General features: G+C 42.3%; 1 protein-coding gene across 4 annotated transcripts in view; it reads left to right on the forward strand.

Moving 5' to 3' along the window:
- Positions 1–1602: 1602 nt before the first annotated feature.
- The window catches only part of LOC310742184 (cilia- and flagella-associated protein 337-like), a 30335-nt gene continuing 14935 nt past the window's right edge, over positions 1603–17002 (forward strand). For all 4 annotated transcript variants that reach the window (XM_083571214.1, XM_083571215.1, XM_083571217.1 and 1 more), the window contains exons 1-13: positions 1603–1703; positions 3813–4001; positions 6335–6429; positions 7356–7448; positions 8197–8242; positions 8925–8971; positions 9982–10099; positions 10444–10513; positions 11862–12105; positions 12978–13083; positions 14357–14508; positions 15471–15573; positions 16472–16578. In XM_083571214.1, coding sequence (XP_083427340.1) covers positions 3837–4001; positions 6335–6429; positions 7356–7448; positions 8197–8242; positions 8925–8971; positions 9982–10099; positions 10444–10513; positions 11862–12105; positions 12978–13083; positions 14357–14508; positions 15471–15573; positions 16472–16578 — 1346 coding nt within the window. In that variant the 5' untranslated portion in view covers positions 1603–1703; positions 3813–3836. The remainder of the gene's footprint in view (positions 1704–3812; positions 4002–6334; positions 6430–7355; positions 7449–8196; positions 8243–8924; positions 8972–9981; positions 10100–10443; positions 10514–11861; positions 12106–12977; positions 13084–14356; positions 14509–15470; positions 15574–16471; positions 16579–17002) is intronic.

Consider the following 17002-nt stretch of genomic DNA (forward strand, 5'->3'; position numbering starts at 1 on the left):
CAAATTACAGTGCCCGGTATTCTTTGAGTGGAACCATGTGCTTCAAAGGTGTAGTGTGTGGGGAGGGAGGCATGGAACTAAGAGTGCAGATCAGTGGCTGCCATCCTTTGGGGACCCATGGGCACATATACAGACTGAGGAAACTTCTCACTACAAACATTGCAAGTAAGTGCACACCACAACCCATTCTATTGGCTAAATAGAAGGCTTCTTTCAAGCCCAAACCTCTGGATGACCCCACTCAGCAGTTTCATGTAGCTATTAAACAACATGGGAGATAAAATTGGACCCTGAGAAACCCCACATTGAAGGCTCCATGGAGCAGAACAGTACTCCCCAAACACCTGGAAATGACCATCCAAGTAGGACCAGAACCACTGCAAAGCAGTGCCACCCACTACTAACCCAGACAGCACTCCAGAAGGATACCATGGTCAGTGGTATAAAAACCACAGACAGGTTGAGGGAATTAACAGGGACACATTTCCCCCACCTCTCTCCTGACAGAGGTCTACATATTGGATGGCCAAAACAGTTTCTTTGCCAAAATTGGGCCTAAACCCCAATGGAAATGGACCTGGAAAACCACTTTCTTCCCAAAGCGCATGGATCTGGCCTGCAACCACATGCTCGAGAACCTTGCCCAAGAAAGAGAGATCAGCAACTGGCCGGTAATTGCTTAGATTTTCCAAGTCCGGGGAGGGTTTATTGAGGAGTAGTTTTACCATTGCCTCCTTCAAGCAGGCAGGGACCACCTCCTCTCTCAAGGAGGCATTAATCACCTCCTTGGCCCAGCCAGCTGTCATCACCCTGTTAGTTTTTATCAGCTGAGAGTGGCAAGGGTCCAGAGTGCAAGTGGTCACCCTGACCCTTCCAAGCACTGTGTCCATTTCCTCGAGCCTTATATCCATGTCCCCTGCACCGTGATCTATGCCAATGGTTTTCAACCAGTGTGCCATGGCACCCTGGGGTACCTTGAATGATTGTCAGGGGTGCTACGGGCAACACTGGCCTCTGTCCCTCTTTCCTTCCCTCCCTCCTCTGATGCCTTCTCGTGTCTCTGCCTCCTGAAGGCTTTCACAGTTGTTTATTGCAGCAGTCCTGGCAATAAGCTCTGCAAGTGACTGGTACCTCTGGGAGACACCTCTCTTTGGGGCGGGGGGGGGGCGGTCAGCTCAGAGACCAGGGACAGCAGCAGCTGCTGCCTGGAAGACTCCCAAGGAGAGGGGAGAGGAGAAGAGGCTGAGGGGACACTCCACAAGGGAGGGTGTTTGAAAAAGGGTGAGAGGCTGCCAGCTCTGCTGGCAAGGGGTGGCATAACTGGGTTCCTGAGCCTCATAGGGTTGACAGAGATTGGATAAAGAAGCCATGGACTCAAAAAAGTTGAAAACCTCTGATCTATGCCCTAATCCTCAAAGCATTTGGTGGGCATGAAAATTACTGAAGTCAATATAGGAGCATGCTTGAACTTATTCACACTCTGTATCGTCAAGGAAGCCTGAAACTGTTACTAGCATTAGCAGTTCCTTGTTTTGATGTTGCTGCATTGCGTCACCATAACAACTTCAGCATTACAAAATACTGTAGTCCTTTCGGATCATAGTTTGCTGGCGAAACAGATTGGAGTGCCCATAAATAAACCTTGCATTGTTTTCCAAAAGAGGCAAAGTCAGTGCTACAGCAGGTGGGATTGCATCCAGAAAGTGAGTGCTTTGCATATACAATTACTCATGAGAAATAAGTCCGATTTTGTTCCCGCTTATTTGCACATAGCAACATAACATTTTCAAGCAAAGGCACTGGACCACAAACTCTTGAACAACGAGAAAGATTTATAGCTGACTTAATTTGTTTGGTTTCCAGTCAGGCAGTAATGCTTCTTTTTCAGTTCAAAATCTGTGTGGATCTTATCTAAAGCTTTAAAAAGTGAGCAAACAACATCTGCTGATACCAAAGTGGTACATGTTTTCTATAAACTATCTGTTGTGGGGAGGAATAATTTTTAAAGAAAGGTTTGCACTAGTGATTAAGGAAGCTTGCAAGTGTGTTTACTGTATTAAAAAGTAATTTCTTTACCAGTGAACAATTAATTGCGTTTTCTGTCAATATATGTTCTTAATATTGGTTCATATGTAGCTGCATGTACATATGAAATAATGAATTTGACAGTAAAACATCAGAGAAGTGAAATATAATGGGAGGAGATAAATGAGTGACAAATGAGCCCACTGTGTTCTCTTACCAGGTGCAAGGAGTTTTAAAGGAGCCCAGTATAAAAAGCACTCCAAATTGTATCTAGACTTATAGTGCAATCCCATCCATGTCTATTCAGTAGCAAGTTCCACTGAATTCACTGGGGTAACTTTAAGGGAATCCTTAAATGTTTATGAATTTAACTGCAAACAATGCAGTTAAGCAATCAGGTAATGTGGCTAGGTAAGCAGCAAGTTAACTAAGATGCCTTGCTCCAAGGCTAGTATCTGGAAATGAAAGTTGTATTGAAAACCAGGACGTTTTCTTCTGAATAAACATGCTTATTATGACCAGTGACGATACTACATTGGCTGCCTATTTGTTTCCAAGCACCATTCAAAGTACTAGCTTTGACCTATAAAACCCATACTCACACCCACACCATACATTAAAAACCTTTCCTCAAAGAATCCTGGGAACTGTAGTTTGCCCTGGGCACTGGGCACTGTAGCTCTTGTGGGCAAACTAGTTTTCAGTGGGAGTGTTATCCAGAATGCCTTGTTTATTCAGATCATCTATTAAGTCCCTACCAATCTGGGAGTGCAATGCACTTCCCATAGAAATCAGTGGCCAAGCTTCCACTGACACGAATGGATACACATTTACCCAGTTCTATCTTTTCCTCTGATCTATTTCATCATTTAATGCACTACAATCTCTTATTGCCTCACTGAAGTTTCTTAATCAATGTTATCAATGATTTTGATCAACAAAATATACTTTGCAAGAGCTTTTCTTGCTAGATTAAAGCAAGCCTCCATGTGAGAGAACAGCACTAATTAATGTCAGTAAGAGCCAAACTAGATGCAACACAGGAGGTGTGTAATCAGATCTCCTGATGTCTTTCTTTGTTGCTTAAGAGCAGCTGTGTGAGAGCAACAGAACTCAGATTTGAGCTGTAGCATGACGGAGTGAGGGACGCGGGTGGCGCTGTAGGTAAAACCTCAGCGCCTAGGACTTGCCGATCGCATGGTCGGCGGTTCGAATCCCCGCAGCGGGGTACGCTCCCATCGTTCGGTCCCAGCACCTGCCAACCTAGCAGTTCGAAAGCACCTCCGGGTGCAAGTAGATAAATAGGGACCGCTTACCAGAGGGAAGGTAAACGGCGTTCCGTGTGCTGCGCTGGCTCGCCAGATGCAGCTTGTCACGCTGGCCACGTGACCCGGAAGTGTCTGCGGACAGCGCTGGCTCTCGGCCTATAGAGTGAGATGAGCGCACAACCCTAGAGTCTGGCAAGACTGGCCCGAACGGGCAGGGGTACCTTTACCTTTACCTATGACGGAGTGAGGTATTTAAGCATCTCTTTGCACTGTTTGTTCACTTTAAATTGTCCTGTAATTAACCAGGGTGCAAGCAGGGAGACCAATATCCATATTTTACAGATAGCCATGTTGTACAAAAGAAATAGGTGTATTAAGACTTACCAGCACCACAGAACAAAATATACTGTATATTGTACAATGAGCATACTGAGGAAAGTAGCTCACAACCCATACAAGTTCCTTTGCCTCAGTTTGTGTGTGTGGCCTTAACCCAAACTTGAATTCTGCTTTGTTTAGCTGGAAGAGCACCACCTAAGGCAAATGTCATCACTTCTCCATCCATCCAGAGTGACAGAAACTCCTCACAGAGAGCCACTCCTTTACGTCTCCTCAACAGTGGATGGTCACATCTTATGTGTTGGCCAAGATGGATTGGTTTCCATTTGGAGTGCAAACTTAAAACTGAAGAAAACCTCTCTGATTCTTGTGAGTTTAAGAAGTGAGGTATTATTTAAAGACTGGATATTTACTGATAATAGGTGTAAGATCTTCCTACTGAGGCTAAAATGAAAAGGAGATTGCTTTTCTGCTGTCCTAACAATCATTATCATTCTCTCCCAACACATTCACTCATGACTGTATTTCTCAAAATGATGTCAGCCAAGTATAACTGTGATGAAATTAACTCTGACAAATGTATATATGCTTGTCTCTACACAGAACCAGACGGATTAAAGGATGATATGAGTTATGTGGGTCTATGGTATCGTCTAAGGCAGCCTTTCTCAACCTTCGGTCCTCAGATGTTGTTGGACTACAGCTCCCATCATCCCTGAGCGCTGGTCATGCTAGCTTGGGATGATGGGAATTGTAGTACAACATCATCTGGGTTGAAAAAGTCTGGTTTAAGGAGCCAAAAGGTTGAACTCTATGAAATAAGAGAAGTATTTTAGCAGACCCTGAACTGGTAAATCCACAAAGGTTTGGGAGCATACCACTTATGTTCTTAACGTTCTGCCAAAGGATCAAGTCAAACACACGCATGCACAGAGGCTGACATGCAGAAGGGTTCATATGCCTGTTGCTAACAAAAGGTGCTGCCTTCATTCTGAAAATTGTAGGATAACCAGCCTCATATAACCACCATGCTTAAATGTAATTAATGCATCAAGGGGTTAAGGCCATTGACTAAGTTGTCCTGCCAGACTTAGCTCACCTTGGGAGGGACTAGGTAATCAAGCCTTTGTTCCCCCTCACTCTACCTGAGAAGCACAGCATGTGAAGAGGCTAAGCTGGGGCAATCATTGGCTCTAACAAGCCACTCAAGTTCCTATACCAATAATTTAGGAACTTTCACTACTGTAACCAAGCCAAGTTTTACTGCCTGTGCAACTTTTTCTGAATGCTGTATAGAAAAGTACACAAATCTGACCTTTGGAGAGTTTGTAAGTAAACCTTTTATAATTCACCAAACATATGGTCTTTTTCTATACTAGGGGGAGTTTTGAAACTCACAAAAGAATATCAGCCTATATTTTCACACTTTACTTTGCTGCATGTTTAGTGATTTTAAACTTCAGCTGAGGTTCTGTCACCAAATAATACTTGCCCCAAACCTGGACCCTGGCATCCAAGGAATTCTCCTTTATGTATTTATTTTTCCCACAGCGCAAAAAAAGACAATGGGCATTTGTTTCAGAAGGATTAATAAAAGGCAGAAAAGAGGAAAAAGTGAGGAAATGGGGGGAGGGGGGAGATGCATATAAAACAGGAAACAGAGAACAAGAAATTATCTATCAAGTCAGAAGGCAATTTTTAAAAAACCCAGGGACATTAATGAGGTACTCCACAGTGTGAAACATTTTGTGTGTATTTCCATAAGTGAATAGATTATGAACATATGGAATGAATGGACAATCTCTGTTTAGCTAAATAAATCAATGCATTTTAAAATTCAGTTGGCCAAGAGGGCAGCCGACACCTGGCTGCTCCCTTAAGTAGGCTGTGGGTGGGCTACTCGCAGCCCCAAGCCCCAGCCTGTGATTGTGTGAGCGGCCACTGCCTGCCCTAACCTGAGGGTCCAATGCAGCTGGAGGTGGGCAGTGTCAGCCATCCCCTCCCCACACCTGGAAGATGGCAGCCTCTCTGAACCCACTACTGCTGTGCCATGTGGGAATGGCCACCCAGCCAGACTCCCAGGTGAGCTGATATTTTACTCTGCTAAAAGTAGCAATTACTCCCAGTAAGACTTTGAACTATTTTCTTCTTTATTTGGAGATTTCCTGTGCCTTAGTTTGAGAGTTCCTTGTTCAATTAACATTTTTATGTGCTCATTGTAAGCTGCAAGTGCTTTTAACTTGGTTGTTGGTTACCACCACACCAACAAATCACAAGTTTTTTCATAGGTTGTTACATTCAGGGGTTTCTTATTGCTGCTGCTTCCATCAGAACAGCCCCTGGCCTGGTTCAAATATGATGCTAAACCACAGTGTGATTGAGTCAGGGGGAAGAGGCATGTTAAAGCACTGTCGTCTGTTAATTTGGCTGTATTTTGGGGAGCGCCGGGCCATTTTTACCGCTGGATTCTGCCCCAAAGCTTATCAGGCTCGGCAGCTGAATGATGCACATCTGCTGATAAATGAGAAGGTGGCAGCACATCCCCAGGTCCCTGCTCCAGTGGCTGACACATGGTTTTAGTAAACTATGTTTTATTAAACCATGACTTTGTGTTCTATGCGAACCTAGCCCAGCGGCTTAACTACGGTTGATATGTTTCAGTTCAGATCAGACTTTTGACCATGTTCTCTTTTGGAGTCTAGGATGAAAATGAAAACAAACTACAAAACAGGAGGCTAAAGTGGGTTTCCGACTCTATTTTAATGGCCCATTACAACAAGCTAATTATTGGAACCTGGTATGTAGTCAATTCCTGGGTTTCTAAGTATGATGGATATGCTACTACCGTTTGAAAAGTGTCACAGAAATTTCACAAATTTGTTCCTATTTATATAAAATACGAACATATTTATATAAAATGTGAACAGCAAACAAGGAAAATTGTAGGCAACACACCTTGTTTGTGTTGAAGTTTTCTTGTTTCATTATGGTTAATGCAAAGTATTTATAGTTTGCTTGGAGTAAATAGGCAGTAAACTATAAGGTGCTGTTCCAGGTACAAGCCACAGGACTCAGCTATACAGCTGCAAAGAAAACGTTTTGAATGTGTTGTAAAGTGCAATATGCAATTGTGATACTAGATGGAGATGGCGAGCTATAGCAAATTCAATGCATTTTTCAAAACAATTTTAAAAAAAGATTTTCACAGTGTTGTAAGCATGTGTGTAGATTCCACCCGAGCCTCTGTGAGTCTGCTTCAGAATAAGTGGCCTGTAGGTATTTCAGTGTTAATTCACTGCAGGAGCATCCCTGTGGTGCTAATGCTGACATTTTGGATTTTTCTACTTACATGGTTGATTTCAATAAGGCAGCACCCATTTCAGAAACATGGAGATTCAGGAGAGAAATGGTGTTGGAGTCTCTTGGAGTTCTGTGGCAAACCAGGAATCTTTTCTCATCCACACTCCTTGCCCTTTAGACATCCATTATAATTCAGCTGATGTCAAGTAAAGAAAACAAATTATTGTTGTTTAATCAATGCTTAATCTGAATCCACCATAAAATGCAAAATGAATCTGTTGAGTTTTGTCTAACACAAGAACTAAAACAAGCTGTTTTTAAATCAAAGGTGGAGTGAAAATTGTAGTTTATTAACATCAACTGGCGTTAAAAAGCAGCATTTACTGGGCTTTAAAAGTGTTTAATTAACATTGTGTTTTACAGTAACAGAGAGATACGACTCTATGAGCTCTCCAACTTGGAACCGTATTGCCAAATTGTGGCCCTTGAAACAATGCCTCTGTGTTTGGATTACTGGTATAGTTTGGACTCAACTGTCTTAACCAAATTATATCTACCCATTCCCCAGTTTATATACCTTTCCCATGAATATAGAAGAAAGAAGACATATAGATATTTTTTATTTCTAACATTTCCTATATTATATTGAGCTCAGATGAGACTAAAACCTATTTAGGAGCAGAAATACAGAATTAACACCATCTGATTAACTGCAGTTCTTACTCTGTTCTAATAGCAATGGAAAAACATACAATCCAACTGCCTCTGTTTACCAGGGACAGCCTGTCCTTTCTTATGCCCGTCCCAGTTTTTCTCCTCTTTTATGCTTCTGGGGACTCTGCTATACAGCTGCAAATAAAATGTTTTAAGTGTGTTGTAAAGTGCAATATACAAATGTGACACTAGATGACGATGGTGAGGTATGGCAAATTCAATATATTTTTCAAAACATTTTTTTAAAAAAGCATTTTCACAGCGTTTTTTAAATACGTGTGTGGATTCCACCATGGAGATGCCTTGTTTAAAATTTCATTCGTGGAAGGTCTTCAGGGTCCAGCTCTGCCCCACCAGCATTTCTAGAAGTTAGACCTCAGAGAGGGGGAATAGACCCATCTTGGCTTTTGTACACATGTATTTATTCATTGTATTTGTATTCTTCCTTTTCTCCAAGGAGCTACTGTATGTATTAGCTATGATCAGGGTAGAATCTTTATTTGAACAAATTACAGACAGACTGTATAATGCTTTTTCTTCCTCTTTAAAGTGTTCGGGGAGAAGGTGAATGCGTGATATCATATGGTGATGAGCAGGTATGTTGATAAGGTCTGGTATGTTTTAATTCAGATATAAACTGAGAAAATGGCACAGCTAGAACTTACTGAGTTTTGCAGTTTGCTTCTAAGAAAGGTATCCACAACTTGTAAAAGTGAAGCACACAGAATATAGGTTTAAATATAATCAGAGATATTTTTTGCTGTTGGGCATTCGCTGCAGGATATAGACTACCCTCCTCCTCCTGTTCTTTTAAAAGGTAAAGGTAGCCCTGACCGTTAGGTCCAGTCGCGGACGACTCTGGGGTTGCGGCACTCATCTCGCTTTATTGGCCAAGGGAGCCAGTGTTTGTCCGCAGACAGCTTCCGGGTCATGTGGCCAGCATGACTAAGCTGCTTTTGGTGAAACCAGAGCAGCGCACGGAAACACCGTTTACCTTCCCACCGGACCGGTACCTGTTTATCTACTTGCACTTTTTGGTGTGCTTTCAAACTGCTAGGTGAGCAGGAGCTCGAACCAAACAACGGAAGCTCACCCCGCCGTGGGGATTCGAACCGCCGACCGTCTGATCGGCAAGCCCTAGGCTCAGTGGTTTAGACCACAGCGCCACCCACTGTTCTTTTAACCAATAGTTAAAAATGACCTTAGATGTATGTTGTAGTGGTAATAATGCTGATTATAAATCTGGGTACTGATATGGTGGCATTCTGTTAAATACAGGGCTGTGTTAATATCCTCTTGATCAGTTCTGTGGCAGAAACACTGAGGTACGTGACAGTTTGACCAGGCCTATGTGGATTTTAACACAAAATGTTACCCTATTCCCAGGCAATATTTCATCATCTCTGGCATCTCCAGAGATGAGAAAGCCTGTAGTCTAAAATGCTGGAGAGCCTCTACCAGTCTGTGTGGACAATATTGAGGTAGATGCACCATGCCTTGCTTCCGAAATGGCTTCCCTGTAGTCCTTAAAAAAAAAAATGGTCATATCCACACCATACATTTAAAGCAAATGACTTAACCTAAAGAACCATGGGAACTGTAGTTTCTAAGGTTATAGGAATTGTAGCTTCGTGGACTAAACTTCCCAGGATTATTTGGAGGAGGGGGTCCATGTGCTTTAAATGCCCATTAAATGTGTTTTCAATATATGGTGTGGATGTGACCTTCCACTAACATGGCTGCAATCCACACTGGATGGGTTTGGATGATGTGGAGTCCTCAAAAAAGCATCATTAGCCTCTGCCCACAGAATGATGTCAAGTTCACTCCTCTTGTGTGCACTGGTAGAGGAAGAGGAGTGCGGGGGGGGGCACACCACCCCCGGCAGTGCAATCCCATTAGGGTATCATCGCAGCTGCTCCCCCGCCTGTGCTGGGCACCCCACCCCCAGGATGTGCACCAGCCCCGCCCCTGCCTGCTCTCCGCCCCACCCCCCCACCCCAGTGCCAAAAAATGAAATGAAGCTCCGCCACTGCTCGTATGGAGCTCCCAATTCTGCCCACCAAAATTGTGGGCAGAAGAATTCCCACCAGCGGTAGCCCATTCTGCAGGTAGGGAGAGTGACAGTTATTTGCACATTTGTTGACACGCTTTCTTAAAGCTCCTTTAAAACAAAACAAAACAAAATCTATTGGGGCATTATTGCATCAAGACAAAGTTTGCGAGAATAATTTCCTAGATTGCTAATTCAGAATAGTATGTTTGGTGGTGAATACGATATTGTCTGGGTTTCATTCTTCCATCCTAACAAGTGTGTGTGTGTGTGTTCTGATAGGAATTGGACAAAATATCCACCAGTGGAAGAAATCCCAACAATTTCTGCCAATGCTATTTATGAGCAAGAAAATATCACCTTCATTCGCTGGAAGGTTCATAATGACTGGGTGACAAAGGTAAGAGAACTTCAGACATTTGTGCTGTCTTCTACATATTCAACTACTATCTTCTTTCTGTTAACTCTGAAGGATTCAGATAATTATTTCCCATGAGCAGGTGGGTGCAGTTGTTTGCATCTGCTTTGAAGAGGTTTTTGAGGAGTATTCTTATTTCACGATCCCACCATATTATTTGTAAGATCATTTCTGCACAGCACATCTTACCTCACCTGCTTTTGGGAAGGTTGTGCTTCTCCTTGCTTTCCCCAGATTTGCTTTTGTTGCTCCATGGTATTTGCCTGGGATATCCTTGGGACACTCTGAATTTCATAGGATTTTCCTTTGCACATTTGCTATTGCAGATTCAATATATCCCTTCCATGGAATCCATCATCTCTAGTTCAAATGATGATTGCACTGCACTGGTTATAGGTAAGTTGGGCATTCTCTAGCAGAATAAACATGTCAGAATTTGAAGTTGAAGTAAGATTTAATAAAAGATAGCAGTCATTTCTCCTTCACTTTTTTTTAAAAAGAGGATAGTTTATTTTAGTTGATCTCATTGTTATCCAGCCTATCTTCCAAGGAGGTCAGGGCAACAGATGTGCTTTCTTCTGCTCACTCTCTACTTTGTCTTTTCAAAAGCACTTTCTGCATAGAGTAGCAAGAAAGATAGGGACCAACTTAAGGACTCAACCAGAGTCACGTGACTCAAATGGTTGAACAATGTTTTGAACCCAGGTACTCTTGGTTGTAGTCCTCATTCCACTATGTTATTCCTCCCCAACAAATGTGCAGAAAATTTGTTCATAGGAGCACAAAGAGATGCCTTATACCAAATCAGAGACCTGGTCCATCTAGCTCAGTATTGTCAACAGTAATTGGCAGTGGATCTCTATGGTTTCAGGTCAAGAGTGTTTCCCAGCCCTACCTGGAAGCACCCAGCAGTGAACCTGGGAGTAGAGATGGAAGGATCAGTCAGTTTCATTTCTCTCTGTTTCTCAGTTGCGCACCCTGGTAATGATGTCTTTCAGCTTCTGCCTTCTGGAAGAAGGTACAGGGTTATAAAGACTAGGACTAGCCGCCTGAGAAACAGTTTCTATCCAAATGCAATTTTGGTTTTAAACGCATTGTAACGTAGTCTCTATGGGAGTATCTTGTATTTAATTATGGGGTATCAGAGTTTTTAGAGGGTTGACCAGGCTGGGATAGCAGGCTTGCTGGTTTTTGAATGCCTGATGTAGATTTTTTCAATTTCGTTGTTCTGTATGGGACAATGACAATAAAGATTATCGTGTCATATCGTATTATATGTCTTCCAGTCTTAAATTCAGTTGTCCACATTTTTCAGCAATTTGCAGTTTTCCTTCTTAATTGTTTTTCATGAAAATTCATTAGCATTTTAGTGTGAATTTCTCCATTTGCACATGAGGTTTTGACTCATGTTCACATTTTTGCAAGCAAGTTCCCTAATATATGCATTTTTGTAAACATTCCTTGGTTGCAGAACTGCATTGGATCAATGCGAATTTTTAAGGATAGCTGTGTTTCGGCTTGCATATTGTTTTGGAAAGTGTGAATTTGATAGATTTGGCTTTAAATGCACCCTGAATCAAATTTCTCCTCCCTGGCGACCTGGAACTTTGCATGGAAAGCATATGCTCTACCACTTGAGCTTACAGCCCTTTCCTAGGAATGGAATCAATTCTCTCTCTACCTTGAGGGCTTTCAGTTTGTCTTCCTTCCCTTCCCATTCAACTCTTCTATTTTCTTGTCACAGGTTACGTTAGCAGAACCAAAAATGTGAAGCATCGCTTGAAAACTCTGATGGGTTCTAGCACTGTCAGCCATAACAAATTCGCCCCACCAGCTACTGCTTCTCCAGCAAGGCGCTTTCAGTGTGATGAATCTGTTTTTAAGGTGCACAAAGGAGTCAAGACTTTTGACTTCTGCAGAGAAAGCAATATTCTTGTGACTGGTGGTTTGGACCGGAATATCCGTCTATGGAACCCTTATGTCCCTGGGTAAATAAAGCTAAAATGGGTTAAAACTTGCCTATTTCTATCCTTTTGCTAGCTGATGGCTTTGAGGTATTTTTTAAAAGCTATCATTATGTTGTTTCAATGCAAACGTTAGAATAGTTCCAAACCGTAATGTGTATATGTGCATGTGTTTGCAACTGCAGGCTCTTATGTTTCAGCCCTAGACATATGTAAAAGTGAAAATACTTTGTTGGTGTGAATATAAGCCACCTCCAAATATAGACTTGACCCGTAAAATGAGAACCCTGCTTCTCTGCCTTAGCCCGATTATAGGGCTTTATAGAAGCCACATTGGTGGGGAAGGGAAATACAGCCTATATTCAGACCAATATGGTAAGTCTTTTGGATGATGCTGTTGTCTATATAGTGTGCATGTTGCCACTACACAGAGTGCATCAGAACAGGGCACTGCCCTGAGGAGCTTACAATCTAAATAAAAAGAATAAAAAGTGGAGGTAGAGAAGCAGCAGGTGGTTGACTCAATGACAATTAACCTTCCCCATGACAAAGTGGCTCTCTCATGCTATTCATGAGCATATGCAGCGGACAGAAATGCAGTTTTCAATATACTCATATTGGGCTTTTAAATGGATTGGTGGCTGTGCAGGAGGTGTATTCACAATTGCATTTCAACCTTACTGTGAATGGAAGTGCTCATAGCTGTCATCTTTCCCCCCTTTTTAAGGGAAATTCCCTTATTCCAAATAGGATTCCTCGCAAGAAAAGGCAAAAGTTGACAGCTATGGGAAGTGCTTTATCTTATAAATTTTAAAGAAATCTATAGGCTCTCTGATGCTTGATTGCTGAGCAAATTACTCCTAAGTTAACCAAAAATATGTTTGCCACTACACTAGGTGGCCGATTGCAATACTGCGAGGACATACTTCTCCAATTGGTTTCCTATGCATTGCTCACGGCAGTACAAATATTTTCTCAGTTTCTCTGGACAGCACCATCAAGGTAAGGGTTTTGATCGGCAATGAACTACTTGGGTTTTTTACTACTACTACTAGTACAGTTTGTATACCACCCTTCATCCAAAGACCCCAGGGCAGTTCACAACAGAAAGATGCAAAATGAGAATACAAAATACATAATAAAACAAAAACAAACCAATAACCCCAACCCACAAACACATGAAAAAGCCATAGAATGTTCATCAGTCAAATGCCTGGTTGAAGAGAAACATTTTTGCTTGGCACCTGAAGATATGTAATGATGGCATCAGGCGAGCCTTCCTAGGGAGAGCATTCCACAAATGGGACAGGCTATGACCACATAGCCTGGATTCTGTGGATTGTCTATAATAAGTGTGTCTAAGTACAGATCTCTGTGTGCTCTGCCACTGAACTATCGTGCCTCCTCCGCTTGCATCAAACACAGAACAAAACCTGCACATCTCTGCAAAGGTTTCTTCAGTGTGGTATCATATGCAATTGCCATGGTGTCATATGAAATTGCCAGTCATGCTTGTCTCATGTGTGCCAGATGACCTATTCATCCCAAGCAAGGAATCACTATAATGTCGGGGGCGGGCGGGCGGAGATGTCACAACTCGGGCAATCAGACACACTGTGAGATATTTGTGAATGTAGGTTTGGGGTTCTCTCTCTGTATATGGTTTAGATTCCCAGATATAGGATTTTGCAACATACGGTCTACCTAACACCTGAAACCGGCACGGAATGTTTAGTAGTGTCAGAGTCAGTGATCAGTGCTAAAAAGTAGAAGGAAGGGTGGATGGAGATAATGGTAGCCATAGAATTAAACCTCTGCACAAGCAGCTACCTCTTCCTAGAGGTACAGTTCGCACTTCCAGTGTTGCAATATGATTGCTTCTCAATTTGCTAGAAAGGAACTAACAGCTGAAGGCTTCCTTAGGTGTTCGGTGAATCCATTTTTCTCTCCCACAATTTTATCCTCATGTGTTATTGAACAACCACTAAGTGCTAATAGGTCTTATCAGTCACGAAGAATGGCAAACCACTATTTTCACTTGTAATATTTCACTTTTCTGAAAGTTCTGCCTCATGGAACTCAAAATCTTAATGTCTTCATACCTGGGAAAGAATCGGGGGAGATATATTTATATATTGTGACAATCTCAGGAGATAACTAGGCTGATCAATTTATTTTTTCAATCATTTGCCATGGGACAGTTTTTGTGCTATCAGGGCAATAGATTTGTGATATGGGTGACAGCTTTTCTGAACTCATATATTTCTTCTCATAGGTCTGGGATATTGAAGACCATTCCTGCCTCCTCACAGTCATGCCCAAAGCCAGCCAAATCAGAGGGGAGATGGAAGCCTGCTACTTTTCACCTGACTTGAAAGCACTTTATGTTGCAGCTGAAACTTTTGGGCTCCTACAATTCCAATATAAGTAGGCAAACAATATACCAATCTGCTGTAGACATTGAGTCAAGCACAATCTATGCATAGTTTCTTCTATGGGCAGTGTGTTTGAATGTTACTACATAAAATCAAATGGGTGGTGACCAATACATTGCTCCATGCAGAAGAGACATCAAAAACACGAACGTTGTGCGAGCACTAACTTGAACAGCATTATTTAAATCAAAATTTACTATAGAGCAGGGTTTCCTAAACTTGGGTCTCCATCTGTTTTTGGACTACAATTCCCATCACCCCTGTCCTGCTAGCTAGGGATGATGGAGGTTGTAGTCCAAAAACAGCTGGATACCCAAGTTTGGGAAACCCTGCTCTAGAGCAAGGCCCACCACTGCCACTGCCTGTGATTCTCATTTTGACACTCAAAGTGGTCAAAACAGCACAAGCAAATAAGAAGTCCTGATTATGGCCCCATGTGTATCTCTTTTGGATTTAGATAAAAACAGAGTCAGATATTTTCCTAGTCATGTAGTTCTCCAAGACATGGCATTAAAAGAACTGTAAGTGTCTGCCCTGGAAAATGTATTGAGATTAAAACATGCCCATATGCAGGCCATTTTCAGATGACTGGTTTGTGAAGCCATGAAACAGTGCCCTCCTTTACCTCTTCTCTCCTCCTGCTGCAAATCCTTGTTTGCATGAAGCCAGAGTTTTCTGTTGCATCTGAACCAGGGAGTTCTGGGTGAGTGTTAGTATACAAACCAGCAAAGTGAACTGTTAACTGGCATTAAGGCAGAGTGTTCCCAGTTTGGATGTAGCAGGAGACTCTGGTTTTAATGCACATCAGGAGCTTCACACCAAAGCTGGCGCACAACAGGAAGAGGGTAGGGTCACCTATCCATGGCACTCATGCACAGCTTCATAAATCATAAATCTGAACACAGCCCCAGTGCACCTCTCCTCTTTGTCATCTTGTGGTGTTACCTTTTTCAGGGAGAATCGGAACCAAGATTCAGGCACATCCCATAACAAGCCTATCTTTTGCTGTCAGTATAACCAGCAACTGCAGCATGTGATTAGTTGCTCAGAAGACTCTGTAAGTAACCCTGAGACTATGACCCAGTTTGTGTGCAACATTCCTGGCCTTACAAACCATCATTTATTAGCCATAGAATTAGTATCAAGTACACACAGTCCCTCTTTGCCCTTTCTTTTGCCTTGCCTTCCCCCTTTGTGCTGGCTTCAGAACATTGATCCTGGCCTCTTTAAACTACAGCTTCTCACTATGTCCAAAATTGTGGCTTAATATCAAGTTACTAACTAAGCTTTTACAACTGTGGTTTAAGATCTTGATTTGTAAACCAACTTTAAGACACAGTGCATTATTTCAGATGTCATGGAGACCTGTAACTTCAGCAGACCAGAATCAAAGTGCTGAAGCTGGCACATGAAGGGCAGAGGTGAGGAAAGCAGCAGTGGTGGAGAGCATGTGGACCTAATTCTCATTCCCAGTTTAATAAACTGTGGTTTATTAGTCCAGAAAGGCTATGTCTGAAAAAGTCCACTGTGGCAATACTGCATGAGAACCCTTAAACAATTTAAAACTTGTTTGGTTTTTTGGGTGTCAGAAACACCTGCTCTCCCTATAAGAATTAAACATATTAATAGTTGTGGCATAAATCACCTTTCTGGGATTTCTTGCCATACCCAAGTGGCAGCAAGCAGGGCTTGAAAAGCCAGCTTTAGGACAAAGAGGTGGATTCTGATGCCTTTACTCCCTGCTGTCCCAGTTCAGGTGAAACTTTTGCATCTTCATCAGTTAATGCTAATTTTATTCTGAATTTTAGAAATAGTTTATAGTCATCTCTTCTCATGACCTTTAAGCTTCCTCGTCTCCTCTCTTTATGTTTGTTTGTTTGTTTATTTATTCAACACGAGAGAAGAGAGATCAGTCCTCAGTTCCCCACTCCTATCCCTTTTATTTCTTCTAATAGGTTATAAAAGTGTGGGATCTTAAAACTGGACAGCTGATTGTTAAAGTCCATGAAGCTCACGGAGGAGCTGCTGTAACCTGCATGGCCTTAGATGCCATTGGAAAGAGGTATTCAATATCTAGTTAAAATCAGATTAACAGAATTACATCTTCTCACCTCCAAATGTCACACCTCCTCCACCAGGGTTTTGGAGGCAAGGAGGTATAATTTGTTGAGGCTGGCTTGTATCGTATTTGTTGCTGTTTTCTATTGTTTTAATGTATGCTGTTTGTACTGGTGTCCTAATTGATTGTAGAAACAGGTATTGGTGTGTTTTAATGCTTTGCACACCGCCTGGGGACTGTATTGTGTAGGGCAGTCTAGAAATATATATGCACACGCACTACCATCCATGCACACTCACATAGATAGATATACAAGAGCAGCCAGCAGGGAGGGGCAGCAGCGCTTACCTGACCTCCCAGGATGTGTGTTGATTCAGCTTCCCGGAAGGTGGAAGAATAAGGGTGTAAGGAGGTTGAATGCATTGGT

The sequence above is a fragment of the Podarcis filfolensis genome (genome assembly GCF_964270895.1).
Source record: "Podarcis filfolensis genome assembly, chromosome: 9".
Lineage (NCBI taxonomy): Eukaryota > Metazoa > Chordata > Lepidosauria > Squamata > Lacertidae > Podarcis > Podarcis filfolensis.